This window comes from Anastrepha ludens, chromosome 4 (genome assembly GCF_028408465.1).
Source record: "Anastrepha ludens isolate Willacy chromosome 4, idAnaLude1.1, whole genome shotgun sequence".
NCBI classification, from domain to species: domain Eukaryota; kingdom Metazoa; phylum Arthropoda; class Insecta; order Diptera; family Tephritidae; genus Anastrepha; species Anastrepha ludens.
In genome coordinates this window covers 86,437,405-86,454,908 of record NC_071500.1, presented here as the reverse complement: position 1 = coordinate 86,454,908, position 17,504 = coordinate 86,437,405, and the positions used below count along the sequence as shown (strand labels likewise).

Genomic DNA, 17,504 nt, shown 5'->3' with positions numbered 1-17,504 from the left:
AGACTAGAAAATTTATTGAAACTAAATTAAAGAGACGCTGACAACTCAGAAAATAAAAAAAAATTTTTTAAAATTAAAGAAATAAAAATTAAATAAAAAAGAATTAATTTAAAAAATTAAATAAAAAAATTAATACAAGAAAAATAATTTAATAAAAAAAAATTTAATTAAAAACAAAAATTATTTTTTTAATCTCTTTTTAATAGAGCATAGGATACACTTTTCCGAAATTTTTGAATGGGCAGTAAAAGAATAGATTAAATAACATCGACCTGCAAACATTTTATACCAAAACAAATTCACTTATCTCGTGTGAACGCTTTGGTAATTTACAAAGTTTTGGTAGCACAGGTAAAAATGAAATACAAAAACAGAAATTCAAAATAGAACACAATGATGCTACTCCCCCTTCAAGAGATAAATTTTTATTCGCACGACTTTTATATTTAGATTTAACTAAATACAGTTACTTTATAATTACTTATTAAGTAAATTTAATTAATTGTTCAAATTTTTAATTAATTATGATATTAAATGAAAATATTTGAAATGAAATATGCTATTTTCATAGAAATATTTTAAATGAAAAATACTAAATTTGATTACGGTTCTTTTTTACTTTTTGAGATTTTTTGCCAACTTCACTTTTTTCATAGAAATTTTTTAATGAAAAATCCTAAATTTGATTAGGGGTCCTTTTTACTTTTTTGGAATTTGTCGGCAGCTTCAAACCTGCATTTTTATTGTACTAAAATTTAATAAACTATAAAACTATATTACATATAACGCTAGTTAACTACACAATTTCTTTCTAAAAAAAGATGGAGGTCTGTCTCATCGTGTGCTATTTCGAAAACACTATGGCCTCAATACGGTATAAACAGAACGCTTAAGGTGATGGGAATCTCCCGCCATTCAATTTCCAGACTCATTGCGGTGTTCACTGGTCACTGGGTGATCGGTACTTATGCGTTGAAGCTTGGAATTCCGTACAACCCCTATTGCAGAAGCTGTTGGGATCCTGCAGAGAAAGAGACTGCTGAGCACTTTCTCTACAAATGTCCGGCTCTGGCGGCTAGCGTGCGTTTTGGGGATGACTTGACGAAATTCTCCAGTCTAGATCCCTTTTCTCTCCTCCACTATATCAACATCAACAGCACTGGAAGGCTGTCTTCCCAAAATTTTTCTTTTCACAAGTATGGTTCAAAACAGTACGTATGTATGTAAGTGCTGCTTGAAGTGTGCCTGAAGTACTCTTGCCATCTTACCTACATACCTATCTACCTAATTAAAAACCGTAGAACTGGGACGCAAGCTTGTGAAATTTTTCAAATTTTTGTATAAAGTTGGAAACTTGGATTTGAATGGTTTTTCTTAGACAATGAGCTATACTTTTATACAAAAATAAAGAAAACTAGTCAACAAACCTGGTCAAAACTGGTTTGTCGCGGGATGTACATAAATACATACATACATATACAATATATGTATGTATGTAAAATTAAAGGGACAAAACTGATTACGTTTTAACGCAGCAGCTGGCTTCGTTTCCCACACGCACACATCCCATACACACTCCTCAAAAATTCCTAGAAAGAAAATTGATTTGCCACAACTGCCAGACAGACGGTGGAAAACTGCTGATACATATAGTACATTTGTATAGGTTTAGCGGCATGCCAAAAAATTTCCAATAATAATCAGAAATTTGAATGGATATAGCCATGCACACATGCATATAGCCATGCATACATATATATGTATACATATTTATACATGTGAAGAGATTGAGATTGGCGGAAATGAAAATATGATTCACATACATAAGTAATATACAAATGGGCATACATACGTATGTAGGTACACATAAATATATTATAAATACTTTTCGCAAATGTGGGATGAAGTCCAGAGTTTGTAACAAAAGAAAACATTACTTACATTGCGATGAAAAAAAGGGAAAATCAGAGCGAAGCAATATTTTTACGAATTTTAATATTGGTAAGAAAAAAATATTTCATATGATTCACGAGAAATAAACAAAGCGTAGTAATTAAGTATCAAAACAAAAAGAAAATAATAACAGTGAAAGGAAGCGAAAGTATAATTATGTGGGCGTTGAAGCCTCCGCGACAAGGACCGAATAAAGAAATGATATCCATATAACTATGCACAAGGTATGTAGACAGACAGTCATAAAAATCACAAGTAGACAGACAACCACGGTCAGGTGCGAGGCAAAACGGTATTCATAAGAGCTATAGGTAAATGAGGTGGTTTGTGGTCAGATACATAGTCAACCTTATGTATCAATAGTCTGATGGCATGACTCATCGTTTGTAGTTTTAGCATCTCAACGATTGTGGTCATGGTATGTACGTGTGTATAAACCATAGCTATGTGCATATGCACATACATACAGGTATAAAAGGGTTTTCCAAAGTGACAAAGCCGATGAATATAAAGCGTTTTGATGTAGAAGTGGCACCAATTTTCGAGTAAATTACAATTTTATATGGAAATGTTAAAATACCAAAGCTTAAAAAAATATATATTAAATTCTTAAATCGATTATCAGTTTAATAACGATAGCAAATAAAAATCTCTCTTGAGATAAAACTATCGCGTGACGAAGATGAAATTACTTGAAGAAACATAGAATTTTTGATATCCATTTCGATAATAAGCGCATCTATCTTTTTACTGTTATTGAAAATCGAGTAAAAATATAATATTTTTATTCATACAAACGCAGCGAAATAGATATACAAGAAAAAATTTCGCTGTGAAATTGATATAAAGTGCATGGTTTTTATTTGGCTTTTGTCATTCGAAGAGAAGTTAAGTCCAAACGCTCTAAATTTTTATATTTTTCCCAAATAAAACGATACAAATTATATAGCACATTTTTTGAGACGGATATACATTAGCTCCAAACATCTTTCAGAAAACTACACCTTTTTACATAACCTTGTAATGTATTCGTAAACTATCTTTCTTTAAATACATATAATTTTTCAAACAGAATTTTTACACCAAAGCATATGCGACTTGAATTGGTCTAAAAAAAATATACATATCTATGCAGGTATGTTTATGAATTTTTTACCGTTTAGAAAAGCTATATGCGTTAAAGTACAGGCCCTTAAAAAACGAACACACTGTACTACGTACCGATAAAAAAAAATTAGACTGCTACTATATATTATAAAATTTTTAATAGCCTTATGACAATGAGAGTCAAAACGCAAAAATACTATATACTATACATACATACGTATGTACAGCGAGCAGCTATGAGAATAGGAAGTCAAAAAACATGCTGGGCAGCAATCAGTGTCATTCATCAAAGAATAATAAATCACATGTAAATTAGTTATCAATCGATATGTATGTACATAGGCGCTTCCCTGTAGGAAAGAATTATTGGGCATCTTCTTTTCGCCAAGACTTAGCAAGTGGCGAATAGATGAAGCGACTGGTATAAATGAACATAGGTCGACAATGCGAGAAGAGAGCTGCCTTAAATTACAGGTGCTGGTAAGGCAGTGCGCCCTAATAAGCTATAGCGGCGAATCTTACTCGATAACTTTACTGTTGCTTTCGCATGAAAATTTTTCGTCAATTTAATCGAGCATAGAGATAGCGAGCGGGGAAATGGCGAATAATTGTTACATATTCAAGAATAAAAAATTGTTTATATGTACGTATCTAGCTCTTGCAAACTCTCCAGACTCTAGATGCACGTAAATACATACATATGCACATACACGATGTACAGAATGCAAAGGAGTAGCCAGGCTCTCAGCGAATTTGACAGCAGTTTGTTTACAACAGAGGTTCACAAACACTGAAATTAATGTTGGTGATATACGAAAAAATCAACACAGCCATTGTCTATTAGATAATGTGCCACATAGATAACGACTGAACGATGATTTTGATTGGATGAACATGAGACTACGTGTAAAATGATCGTGCACAATTGTGCTGTCAAGTCTCCTATGACGTAGCAGCCAAAGTTACTTTCATAATTTTGTTTCGGCTGACCGTATCTTGAAATCGATCATTCTTGCTAATCACTATTAATTCATACCCCTACGATTTCCTTCCATATACTATGCATCCCATTACAAAATTAGACACACCACTATTTTTTATAAAAAGCTAGTTCACACTACAACAAAAACCACAAAACGCAAAGTTTTACACTTAGTAAAAAATTTGTTCAAAATTTCATCGAAATTGTCAACCAGAATTTTCCCAGGTACGCAGTTTTATAACCCATTGAATTTTAGTAAACAAAAAATAAAGTGTAAGCGCCATTTCATTACAACACTTTTTTTTTTGGACGGTGCTAGGCTTTCTCTTCTATATTATATAAACAAATGAAGTTCGATGGATGGACGAGTAGACAAATGGATTCTGCTTGTACTTTAAAGTTGGCAGATCTTTGTGCAAATTCCAGCGAGAGGTGTAGTACTACGACATTTTGAATGCTGAACTGCTTCGAGTCTCACAAAAGCATTGCTGTCGGACTAAATTCCTTCCAAATATGCAGTGCCATTATTTTTTATTAGAAAAGAACTTTTATCATTTATTATATTTCTTTACGCAAACAGCTTACTTCTATGCCACGCAGGCGTCGTTAGTTGTTAATTTAATTCCCTTCAGGGGTTCTGCGCCTTATCAGCAGACTGAAATATGTAAATGGCACATACTCGTACATTGCTACTTGTGTTCAATAGAAATTCACAGCTCCCTATTAAATGCTAAGTAATGAACTTTTAAAATGAAATTAGTATAAAAAAATTATACCCATTTATATAATATCAACAACACAAAAAGTGTGAACTCGTGGTTAGACATGCTGTGAAAAGTGTGTGCTACTACAAATTAATTAAATAACAACAGTGGAAAACGCTTCACACAGATACACGATAATAATTGCTTATAATTCATACTAATGCGCTTTGGTATGAATCATATTTTTAAAGCAAAATTTTAAATATTATTTCGAAAATTTGCTGACCTCTGTGGCAAGTCATCGTGCCAAAAACAAATTCATTTCCGCTTTAATTCAATACCTTCGCATTTTCTCATCTTGGATTCCGCACATTTGACAATCCTCCTGTTCTCTAGGCAAATCATTGAAGTACGAATACGCAGCCGTTTATACCTACATGCATATGTATGTATGTTTGTATCACCTATCAACGGTTAGCGATTGAGTTATGCACGTTGTCCATCCACAATAATCAAACACAATTATCTCGGGCTCTGTGAGTGAATGGGGCACAGTTGTATTTTGATATTTTTCGCTCTTTTTTTTATATTTAGCATTGCAAAATTGAGGGACTCACATGATAATTAAATTCACTATTGTTTGTTTTATTTATCAAAGCGGTTCACTGAAATGTAAATACAACAACCGATGGGCACACATGCTTACACCCATACATACATACAATCAAAGATAGGCATTTAGATATACCTATGTATGTACATACATACATATGTATATGCAAATATAAATGGAAGGTCCCTGCGGAAATTGCGGAATCGACTACTAAAATAACAAATTTTTTACTCACTTATTATTGTTAAATATTGATTCGTTTTAAAGAAAAATAAAAATAATATACCAAAAAAAATATATAACATAAAAAATAAGAAAATGATAAAAAATGTATACTTTTGTTGCGAACATTTTGTTTATTTATTGAAAATAAAAACAACTGAACGTTTTCATAATCATTGTTAGCTACAGACTGCATCAAGGCACATGGAACAAGTAGTAGCAGCAAAACAGCTCGGTTGTACGTAACCGGAACGACCCGAATTTATATCAGGCTAAGGAATGTCATCAGCAGACTACAATAATAACAGCAATTTAATTTTCCCTTTTTATTTGCTCTCTAAATTGTCAAATTTTGTTTAAATTACTCTAAGCTGCCAATCTGTTTTTAAAGATTTTGACGTTTTGGATTCCAAATGTAAAAATAAAATACATTGCTCTTGTTGTTCTTGCTATACTGCTATTACCTGTTCAGTGTGCCTTGGGCTGAATAAGTAAATAAATAAGTAATAATACCCAATTTTTTAATGACTTTTAAACGCTAAAAAATTTACAACTCAATAAGTAGCACACTCATAATAATAAATTAAGGGCTTTACAAAACAATTTAATTAGGCCAAGTATCGACTATTTTAAGTGAATTGAGTTCCCTACAGGGGTTGTTGGTATCTTATATGTACATTTATGTATGTGTATAGATGTGACAGATCAAATAGTGTCCAAGTCATTGCGGTTTATTGACTTAAAACTGTCTCGTTACACCTCACTTATAAGCAAAGCAACGAAAGCAGGCGTGGGACGCGGCACATGCTAAACTAAAAAGGGGGTACCGCGTTGCCAGCAGGGTTGAACGGTGTAGTTGAATGCATTTGCGTGCTGATGTGATTGCATGCCTTGGTATGTGATGGAGGGCATTTGGCCGAATTATTTTGGTGGGCAAAATAAAAACAAAATGTTAGGAATAAAAGTGAACAAAACAAAATATAAGAATAAAATGCGAAAATAGATAGACTGAAATGCCATTACTGGTCAAGAGAGTGCAATACTTTTTCATTGGAAGGACAATAAGAAGTCGTTCGAAATTAAATTAGGCGAAAATAAGGTAATTATTAATTTGTGAAGCAGATGAAAAAATTGATCAATAAAAGTAGAGGGTATTATTAGTATAGTATAAGGCGGACGCCGTAGCCGAATGGGTTGGTGCGTGACTACCATTCGAAATTCACAGAGAAAAAAACATTTTTCTAATAGCGGTCGCCCCTCAGCAGGCAATGGCAAGCCTCCGAGTGTATTTCTGCCATGAAAAAGCTCCTCATAAAAATATCTGCTGTTCGGAGTCGGCTTGAAACTGTAGGTCCCTCCATTTGTGGAACAACATTAAGACGTACACTACAAATAGGAGGAGGAGCTCGGCCAAACACCCAAAAAGGGTGAACGCGCCAATTGTATACATATATATATATTATTAGTATAAGGCAGTATTAATAATCAGAGAGAGCGAAATGTTTTTTTTACCTTTCAAAAGTTATTAACAAAACACATTTTTATAGATAATTACAAAAATACGAAAAACAACAGTGCTAAAACTATTGATATTTTTCCTGAGTAGTCTTAACCTTAGTAGTCGAACAGCTTTGGAAGAAGAGTTGTGTTTTTAGTGAGGTCGTAAAAGCTCAGTTAGAATAGACTTTACTAAAATTAACTTCATTTAATTAAACCATTTTTGTTCATTTGAAGATTTTTGTTTGTTTATTAAAACAAATTCGACGAAAAATTAAGTTGTTTCGCATGTTTTTAAGTTGAGTGCAAACGTACAAAATATGCAAACTTTAAATTTCAATATTTTTTTATTTAAAAATTAATGTATTTTCAACATAATTTTATTTTTTAAGCTCAGTGGTATCATTGCCGCCAGATCCTACAGTCTACAATTGTAAAAGCAAACAGCTGTTTTAGCACCTTGGGCGCAAACGTTCGAAAATTCATGATTGCGTAAAGAGTTTTATTGTATTTTATTTAACAAATGAATCAGATTTATATAAGCTGACTATTTTTCGTTATTCGAAAAACGTAAAGTTTTTTAATTTCATTCATTTCCAAAAATTGCAAGCGGATAACCTTGTCCAGAATCATAAATTGTAGAATATAAGATTGATGAGATTGAGGTGGAAAAATTTGCTTCACTTTGACGGGAGGAAATTGAAGATAAAGTGAGTGAGAAAACTAAGAAGAAAGTGTTAAAATAACGAAGATATATAATTTTTGGTTATATTAAAGGTTACTTTACATTTCGACACTAAATTTTTGTTGTCTTGAAAAAGTCAATTTCAATGAAACTGCAAATCGAGATTGGCCATCTAGCAAATTGGATGAAGTTGGCAATTCATGTTATGAAATCTTTCATCAGTCATATATTGGCAACATCTGTGAAGCAATGAACTGTCGTTTTGGATGTTTGACAGCTATTTAGTATTTTTTGGCAATATTTATTTATTTATTTATTTATTTATTCTATACTTTATAAATAAATTTATAAAGTATACGTTGGGGCTGGGCAACTAAGGCCATATTGCCCCAAGGAAAATTGATTTACACTTCATGAAGTAAGTTATGTACACTAAGAGCGTCTTTAAGGATTTTCATAGCACTTTCCTGGCTACAGTCTTGTTAGGCCAACTCTCATACGAGCCATGATTATGCAATCTGTTCTGGATAAGTTTGGGTTGTATTTGGGTCGGTCGATGTCGGTGTTGTGTTTGTTCAAAAAGGATTCTGATAGAGACCATTTTTGATTTTCATTCTCTTGGACGTATTTTTTGTAATAATTTGTGATAATCGTTCTTAAACATGGAACTTCTGATATTAACGGCAACTTGCTGGCATTTTTGGCGGCATCATCGGCTAGCTCGTTTCCCTTTATCCCTGAGTGACCTGGTATCCATAACACTGTGATGTTTGCTTGGCCTGGCAGACCATTTGTAGGATATGTGTACTGCTCGCTGTTTTCAGAAGAAGAGATACAGCTACGCTGAGGCTGTCGGTGCATATTAGTGCGCAATTATGTTTTGTTACTGCATGGTACTGCAAATCGTATGGCTGCCAGCTCCGCGTTGTGAATTCCAGCATTAGGTGGTAATAGTGATTCGTGAACGGCATTGTATTCATCCTTAGAGTTTTGTTCGACTACTGCGTATGTTGCTGTTTCGTCGAGCAGGGAACCGTCTGTATATATGGTTATATCTGGAGCGTGCCTATTTTTGTATTCTAGAAATGCTTGTTGGAAGATGATTGCGTTGGTGTTGTTTTTTTTTTGTCTACTTAAGGAGATGTCAATCATTAATTTTGAATGTGCTGTGATCTGTTCTATGGATTTGGCCGGTATTGGTATGTTTGTACTCCGTGCTTTCGTTGCTATCAATCTAATGCTTTTAGTTTTCGAGATTTTGCATTTTCCTTCTTTACAAAAAGCGTTCTTCTTTCTTCATCGTATAAATCAAACAATGCTTTCAAACAATCACGGAGGGAAAATCTTGCCATCGTATTTACTCAAATTTGACAGTTGTTGAATGAACAATTGATGTCGAGATGCTAAGTTAGGTTAAGTTTATTGGAATCAAAGGAAATAAAAAAATTGAAATGAGGTAGTTACTTTAAACAAAAATCTAAAATTACGTCAGCTCAGTAGCTGATTCTGACAAATTAACTGAGAGCCGAATCGCAGTCCGCCGGATGTACCGCCTTCTGTATTCCATCAACCGTGACATGGTTAGCAGTTAAAAGATATCAATTTTGAACTCTCTTACTAAGAATGTTTGATATTAGGAAATCAATTTACTTGAAACAACCATGTAACGGGGAAATTTTATTGCATGCACCAAGTAATTTTGACCTCCAACCTTCACATTATAATTTAATGGAGTGGTCTTCTCAACAGAGACCTTTAAAATCCCAGAAGACAAATATTTTTCGTCCTTTGGGGCCAATTAGAGTTTTAAAGACGACATTTATTCATTCTGTATTTTATTTATATATATCAATACATATATACAAGAAGAATCGTATTTTATATCGCGACAACCGTACCCGAGCAGGTTCGTGTGTAACTATGTAAGGGTTCGAAACCCACAGCAGATACGAAAACAGCTGCTACAACAACAATGACAACGAAAACAGCGGTCGTCCTCTTGGCAGACAAACACAAACCTTCTAGTGCATTTCTGTTGGCCGCTCCATTTCTAGGACGACATTAATACGGCCCCCACAAATGGGAAGAGAAGATCAGTCGAACTCTTACATATACAAATCTCCCAGGTCATTTTTAACATACTTTGTATGAGTTAGAATCACAGTACAACGATATTAGACGTACCAGCGGTGACGAATAGAGCATTGTCATTCACGCTATCATTTTCATACATGTGTGGAAAAAATGGATAATAGCCACTGGTACATTTGTCATTAATTTATTTTTTTTCTTGGTTTTGTATCATCTTGTGTGCATAGTTTCTTTGCGGAATTGCTACATATAATTTTTTCCATTGCCTTTTTCAACATATACGTATATGTATATATTCTGCTATTTATTTTGTCTTTTACTTGCTCTTTTAATGTCGTCTGACAAATATTGTGCATGCACAAGTACGTACGTACATATACACATATTGCATATGCATACGTATTTATATCAACAAGAATCGCTTCAATACGCTTAATGGCGCACTTCTCGCCACTTGTAGTATATCATGCATTGACACGGGCGTCTGAGACAACGTCGACAATTGCCGACACATTCATTCGAAAGGGCAGACGACGGACACTCGAATTGCAAACACAATAAGTGACAGTGAAATGCTCGCACATCCTTGGGCCCAATCATCAAAGTGAGCGGAAACTGAATATGTGGACACAAGACCCAAGGCCGCCCTCATGCAAGGAGATCAATGAAGGCCGTGGCCACCGACCGTCCATCGTCGATATTTTCGATAGCCGAACGGTGTGCCCACAGTTTTCATCTTACCACCCACTTTTGTTTTGCATAGATATGCATATGTACATACTTATAAGTATGTCCTTTTCGTGACAACTACTTACGCTCTGATGCCTGATGCTCGTGTCATGCTTTGCTTTTTGGAAAATTACCTTTTTCATATGCACCTAAATCATATCCTTTATTAGCTTTCAGCAAATCGCTTCCTGCAATTGAGTTCCTTCTTCAATTTCGAATTTCCTGGCCACAAACAGTCTTCTACAACGGTGGACTGGTTTTGTAGTAGGCTTCTTAAATCTCACGTCTCAACTCGGTTTGGCCAATTATATTGCTTCATCCGCTGTCACCGATTGGTGTAGGTCTTGTCTGGGTATGTCGCTGAAGTTGCAATGGTTTCTTTTGTTGTTCAACTGCGATAGTTGTTAGTGGTTGATTTTACTATTGTTGTTTGACTGCTGAGTTAGAAAATTTTCTTTTCCCACTTTTTCACTTCGCTTTTTCCACACCTTCACTTTGCAAAACTGCACTTTTTCCACAAATATTTGATATTGAATATGCATTACTCACTTTTTGCACATTTTTCCACAAATTTTGCAAATAATTTCTGGTAAAAATTTTCATACGAAAATTTTCCCAATTTTTCACTGTTGATAGACTTCTTGCACAGTTTGCGAACGAATTCGTTATACAGAGAGAAAAATTGGAAAGACACAGACTACGAAAAATAAACTAAAATAAAATGTCAAACCATCAAATCAGTGTTGTCGTATCGCAATGTATTTCATGGTGCTCAGCTCATTCCAATAGTGATGAGTAAATGAATGTTGAATTGTGTAATGCACCACATATCACTTATTCCAAGTAATTTTAATATTATTTTAAAATAATTAGTAAATACAAATATGTGCATATTGTTACTGCATAAATTTCATGTAATTAAAAAGCAAAAAGCTTTAAAAGCATACAGTAATTGGGAAAAAACTTGTAAGAAAAAACAGCAGCCTTAAACATGCGTGAATTTTCATCAATAATTACCGTTTCTTTATCTATGTACCAAATTTTTTGCATAATTCGATTTTTTTTATTAAAGAACTTTATTTTTATTTAATTTTTACAATTTTTCGTTAATTTCCGCTTCAATTTTTTATTTTACTGGTGCAATTTTTATATATTGATAATTTTTTAATTAAGATTAGTATGTTATTTCTTTCTTTTGGTCGGAAGGGATTCTCATTTTGAATTTTCACACTCAAACAAGTCGTGCTTTCATATTTTACATAAACTAAATGCTCTACATTCAACAGTTTCGTAACATTGTTAATTAATTTGGTTTTAAATATAACTTTCGATTATATTTTCCGAGCTGCACTGACCGAGAGATTAATTATCTATATCCGAGAGAAGATATCGATTTAAATAATGATATTGTGTTTAACGCTGTTTTAATTGAGTTATGTAGTTGGTTTTCGGTTTTGTAAGTTGAAAGAAGCGTTCACTAATTCAATGTTTATACTATAATTATTTATAATAATAAGAATAAAAGCAAATTTATTATTAAAATAATTAAGATATTAAATAAACGTTAGCCATAATTAATGTTTGTACTATGCGAGGTCGGCTGATAACTGTTGGATATGTTGCGCTGCTGTGGTTGCTGCTGCGCCTGCATAGATTGTAGCTGAGGTTGATAGTTAGCAAGTTGTTGTTGCAGTAGCTGATGATGCTGTTGTTGCTGCGGGTGCTGCTGCGTTGCCATCAGATGATTTTCTTGACACCATTCGACAAAATCATCAATAAGCACTGGCCATGCACCCTCTGAATCATAATTACTCATATTGTCATCAATGTGGGTAGCGAAGTCCAGAAGCAAATTCCAAGTGTCTTTTGGTATGGACCGCCTATGTTTTTCCTGCGATTAAGTGTGGGAGTGTTATATACTATATTTCTATTGTTTGTTTCATAAATATATCGTATATTAAATATCAGTATTGTTCATTTACCTCCAAAAATCTGCACCACAAATCCAAGAATTTGAATCGGCTACTGAGAACTATCTTCCAGTATACAATGGCCATATTCAGATCTATTCCTTTTTGGCCCGGATCCTTGGCATAATTGAAAGTGAACTGATAAAAGTCCTTAAACTTTGATGTATCATTTAACTCCATTTCCAACTGCGGCAACTTCGCTTTCAGCTTTTCGATACTGTCCACGCCTAGATCTCCCATACCATTCACGAATTCATCGCGTTTAAACTCGCATTGAATCTCAGCACGAAATTTCCAGGCAATAATTAAGACCAACTTAGATTCGGGGCTCAATGCGAGATCGTCTAAGAAGCGTATAACTCCATCTGCGGTAATCTTTTGTGGCTCGCAAGGATCGCGATAACGCAGGAATAGTTGTTCAATACGTTTACGATCTAACTCACGATAATAGTATTCTGGGTTCTGAAAGTAATTATCGCTAGCTAACTCCAACTTCCAGTCATTCTGCTGCAGGCAATATATCGCCGTTTGTTCACCCGTCTGCGTTAGCGATATAAATCGTTTCACCCTATCTTTTTGTGTGGACTTCAATTTATTCTACAAAATAGAAATATTTATATCATTTTATATTCCTGCTTGGACAAGCATAGTAAATTTTCCTAAGACCTGCTGGATTGTGAGAATTCACAATGCAATGAGTTACACAAATTAAAATATTTATGAAGGGTGTATATCACCTCTAAAACAAAATATTATTGGTCACTCGTTTTTCGTAACCGTATACTAGCTATTATTTAACCTTAGGTGTTTCATTGGCCACTGCGAGTAGCAGCCACAAATACGACTACCCCTCGCGGTCAATACATTACGATATCAAATAATCACAGCTTTTAAAATCGAAACACCAACATTCAACAGCCAATCGGGAAACTGTCGAGGAGGAAGCAACACCTAATATCTATTTTAATTTGCACAAAACAATGAACGCATACAAATTAAATTGGATATCAGCTGCAAATTTCTTGCAGTTGCTGCTCTCCACCCCACCAGAATTGATTCATTGCGTGAACAAGGAACGTTTAGCTATTTAAATCACGCTTCGTTTAGTCCAAACTTACCATCTCGGTAGAGCTAATTGTCTGAAAGTGTGTCGTGGGAAAATTTCCTGTTCCGACGTTTCAAAAATGTCTTTTACAAAAAAATTAATTTTCCTCGCCTTCTCTATTTCGAATTTCTTTCGTTTGCTATTTTTGTGATTCGTTTTGCGCTGATGTTCGCTGACTGATTGTTACGCATGCTACCAGACGTTCATAGATGGAAGTGGATTTTCCAGTGATAGATGTCGCCCTAAGGTAGGTGAACTGTCAATAAATCCTAATTACTTTACTACGATTATTCGTAAATATTTACGAATTTCTTGTGCAAGATAAAATTACTGACAGCCATGCACGAACGGATGCAAGGAATGGCTTGGGAAGCAACCGTTTACCGCGTATTTCTAAATTTGGATTTCATGTTTGCATATACACATATCTATATTTAAAAATGTTCACCCCCAACGTACGCTATCCATAAACAGGAAGCAATATGCCAAATATCTAACCCAAGTGCTCATAAATCCAATCTATTTAAAATTCATTCGTTTCATTTTTCAATTAAAAAAGGTTTTGTATTTTTATTTAATATCATTAAAAACACAAACTAAAATTTATTAGAACCTAAATTTAAATGTAGTTTTCGTTATATATGTAAGTATGTATATTTTTTAATTTGTGCAGCGAGCTAAGCTACGGAGCAGGCAGTGTCAAAAGACACCCCAAATCTGTGCTGCTAGCTAGCAATATATCGTCATAATTGTATGGCGGTGGTATATGCAGTTTATGTTTTTTTCGTTTTAATGAAGACGACAAGATGGAATGTGAATGGATGTAACGAAATAAATGGAAAATACAATGAACAGAAAAACTAACAGATCAAGGAAAATACGATTATACAAAATAAAACTAATTTTACAAAAACAAACATTTAAAAAAAAAATATTTGCGGGTTTCAAATGGCTTTTTGGCTACCCAAGAGCACGAGCAAACACATCATTATACATTAAAATCACCATATTAATGTGGGAAGCTGGATGCTAGCTACTGATTCTTGAAACAGCTCGAGTTAGAAGAGCATTTTCTCCAACATTTTGTCGAGTTTCTCATGGGCATAACGTATTTTCTGGTAAAGATCCTTCGAACAGCCATGTTGCTTGATAGTTGAGAAGCGATAAGTACGGAAATTCTTTTCATGGTCCATGTAAGTAATGGCACTCATGCGTGGGCACAAAATAATCTTCATATGATCGGAGAAATTCAACTGAAAAGTAAGCATAATGTTGTTATTATAAATACGTTATTTTCAATAATAGCTCTAATAATAATGATAACAAAAAAATTATTTTTTACAAACCTGTAGTGAACCATTCGTCAAATGCATCACCACCGCACATGTTGTGCGAAACCATGAATGCAAATGCGGCATACGCGAAATCTGATCGCTTTCAAAAATCACATTATTCGCTCCAGCTTTAACGAGATGTTCAGTCATGTAACGCTTAAAGTAGGTGAGCAACTTCATTTTCTTATCTAGAGCTTTGCTATAGTCTGTTGTGGTCATGTACGTTTCCTTGCCATCCTTATCGATGAAATGTACATTGCTGCAAATAAAGGTATTTTTATTGCACGTAAATAAATTCATGGTTTTATTTGAACTTACATCTGGTTGGGCAACAATATAAGTTTCGTGGTATCATTAAACATTACGCCCATTCCTTCGTCGCACAACTGATAACCGAAACCATATTTGTCACTATAATCAACCCATTTGGATACCCAGAATAGAGGCTGCGCTGCTGGATCAGTATTTTCATCGCCCAAATTACGGGCTAGCAACTTTGGCTAAAAATATGAAAATATTTATATACATGCTTAACAAATAATTAATTATTTAACAAAAGGCGATTCTAATAAACATGAATTTTTTGTATTTACCATGTATTATTTTTTTCTCACCTTGGCGTTAATGAGTTCCGTTAGTTGCTGATAGAGACTTTCTATATCCATACGATAATCTTCATTATGACGAAACACTTGTGCAGATGCGGTAATAGCATCGTGTAGATTATTTTTGAGGAATGTATGCTCCAATCGCGTATCATCTTTGATGCCGTTCAATTCTAGCAAAGGTTTGCGTTGGACCATATTATCCTCATTCACTTCAAGTCGAGGAGCCATAGTCAAACAAGAGCTGGGCAAGAACATTGGCACTGGCGAACAACTGAGGAACTCAAATGATAGCAGTTTGCCAATGGTTGGGCGCAATTCTGGATTAGATTGCAACATAGAAACAATCATATCTGCAGCGGATTTGCGCAGATAACTAGGGACTCTAAAGAGGTGTATAAGAATTACTTTAATATTTATTTATCCTGATTTTTGTCCATAGATTTTCACCTGTATTGACACTTTTTTATTTTCTCGTATGTGTCCTTTAATGTTTTGGTCTCAAAAGGGGGTTGTCCGACTAATAGCGTATACATAACGCAACCAATCGACCAAATGTCTACCTCAAACGAGTGACCTTTTTTGTTGAGTATCTCAGGTGCAATGTAGTTGGGTGTGCCACAAAGTGTCTTTTTGCGTTCTCCTTCGAACTCAACACGCGTTGCAAGACCAAAATCTCCAATCTTCACATGCAGCAGATCATCCAAGAAAAGATTGCCTAATTTGAGATCGCGATGGATTATACGATGATCATGCAAATATTTAACACCCTGAATAATTTGATAGATGTAGTACCGGCACTCATACTCAGTTATTGTTTTTCGGCGCTTCTGCAATTCCATCATTGACTAAATAGAAAGGCATAGTAGATGTTTAAAACGAACTTTTGCACTTGGAAATTAAAATTCTAGATATAGAAAACTTACCCGCTTTTTGCATAGCTCCAGCACAATGTAAATATTGAAGCTATCCTCAAAGAAACTATGAAATTTAACAATATTTTCATGATTCAGACTTTTGTGTATAGTGATTTCTTGCGACATTTTTTCTTTTTGATTATGTTTCAACATCAATTTTTTTGATACGATTTTGCCTGCGTATACATTGTTGGTCTCCACATCCACAATCTCGTAGCATTTTGCAAAGCCACCCTGTGTAATAGAATTTTATTAGTAACGTTTACTTGGCAACCCTGTGTAAGGAAGCTTGAGGATCAGCAAAATCAACCACTATATAGCAATATTAATTGCACATAAATCGCAATTAGCACTTGTATTCCTATAACATAAAACTAATAGCGTACTATATAAGCCTACCGAGACACCAGCGTGTTTGGCGTATTATTACATTTTTTGCATATTCATTCCAGTATACTTACTTTTCCAAAAAATCTCAGACGCTTGTAGGTGGACCTTGTGGTTGTATCATACAGCCGCTCTGGTATGTCAGACGTTTTATCATCAGTCTTTTGTGCCATCTTGAACAAAGTTACAGCTACTTATACACACACACGTAAATCTAAATCCGCTACCTTTCGTAATCGCTTCACTTAATATTCCCGGCAAACGCAGATGGCACGAAGAAGATATGCAATATCTATCTACGCCAAATAAAGCAAGCCAGCCGTAAAATATATACAATCACACGCGTTAGTCCTTGCCGCTTATTTATTGCTAAATACTAATTAGACAACGTTTATACTTAACCAATAAGTCAACAATCAATGAAAAATAGAACAGCGGCAATCGAAAGAACGAATTTACAATCAACTCAAGCGGCCAAACAAGCGCGGAAGGTAATGGAGGTATGCTTAGAAAATATGATCGCCGAGGATAATGAAAACCGTTTGTGACACAAATTTCAAAATTCGTTTCGAATGACTTTTACGCTCGTATTGCATATAGTTG

At 34.4% G+C, this 17,504-nt stretch overlaps 2 protein-coding genes across 5 annotated transcripts in view; both read right to left on the bottom strand.

The window, feature by feature from the left end:
• The window catches only part of LOC128860059 (microtubule-associated serine/threonine-protein kinase 1), a 33,070-nt gene extending 19,309 nt beyond the window's left edge, over nucleotides 1–13,761 (bottom strand). For 3 of the 4 annotated variants that reach the window (XM_054097290.1, XM_054097293.1, XM_054097292.1), the window contains exon 1: nucleotides 10,718–11,274. The gene's annotated coding sequence lies outside the window, so the exon portion shown is untranslated. Of the gene's footprint in view, nucleotides 1–10,717; nucleotides 12,475–12,565; nucleotides 13,151–13,671 lie in introns of those variants that run through there. The other variant, XR_008454213.1, reaches the window with a different exon arrangement.
• On the bottom strand, nucleotides 13,672–17,504 carry LOC128860060 (serine/threonine-protein kinase polo). The gene is made up of 7 exons (XM_054097294.1): nucleotides 16,976–17,504; nucleotides 16,524–16,748; nucleotides 16,048–16,445; nucleotides 15,607–15,982; nucleotides 15,311–15,492; nucleotides 15,005–15,251; nucleotides 13,672–14,911 (listed from the first exon to the last, which is right to left on the bottom strand). The coding sequence occupies exons 1-7, from the start codon at nucleotides 17,072–17,074 to the stop codon at nucleotides 14,717–14,719; spliced, it is 1,722 nt and encodes a 573-aa protein (XP_053953269.1). The 5' UTR covers nucleotides 17,075–17,504; the 3' UTR covers nucleotides 13,672–14,716.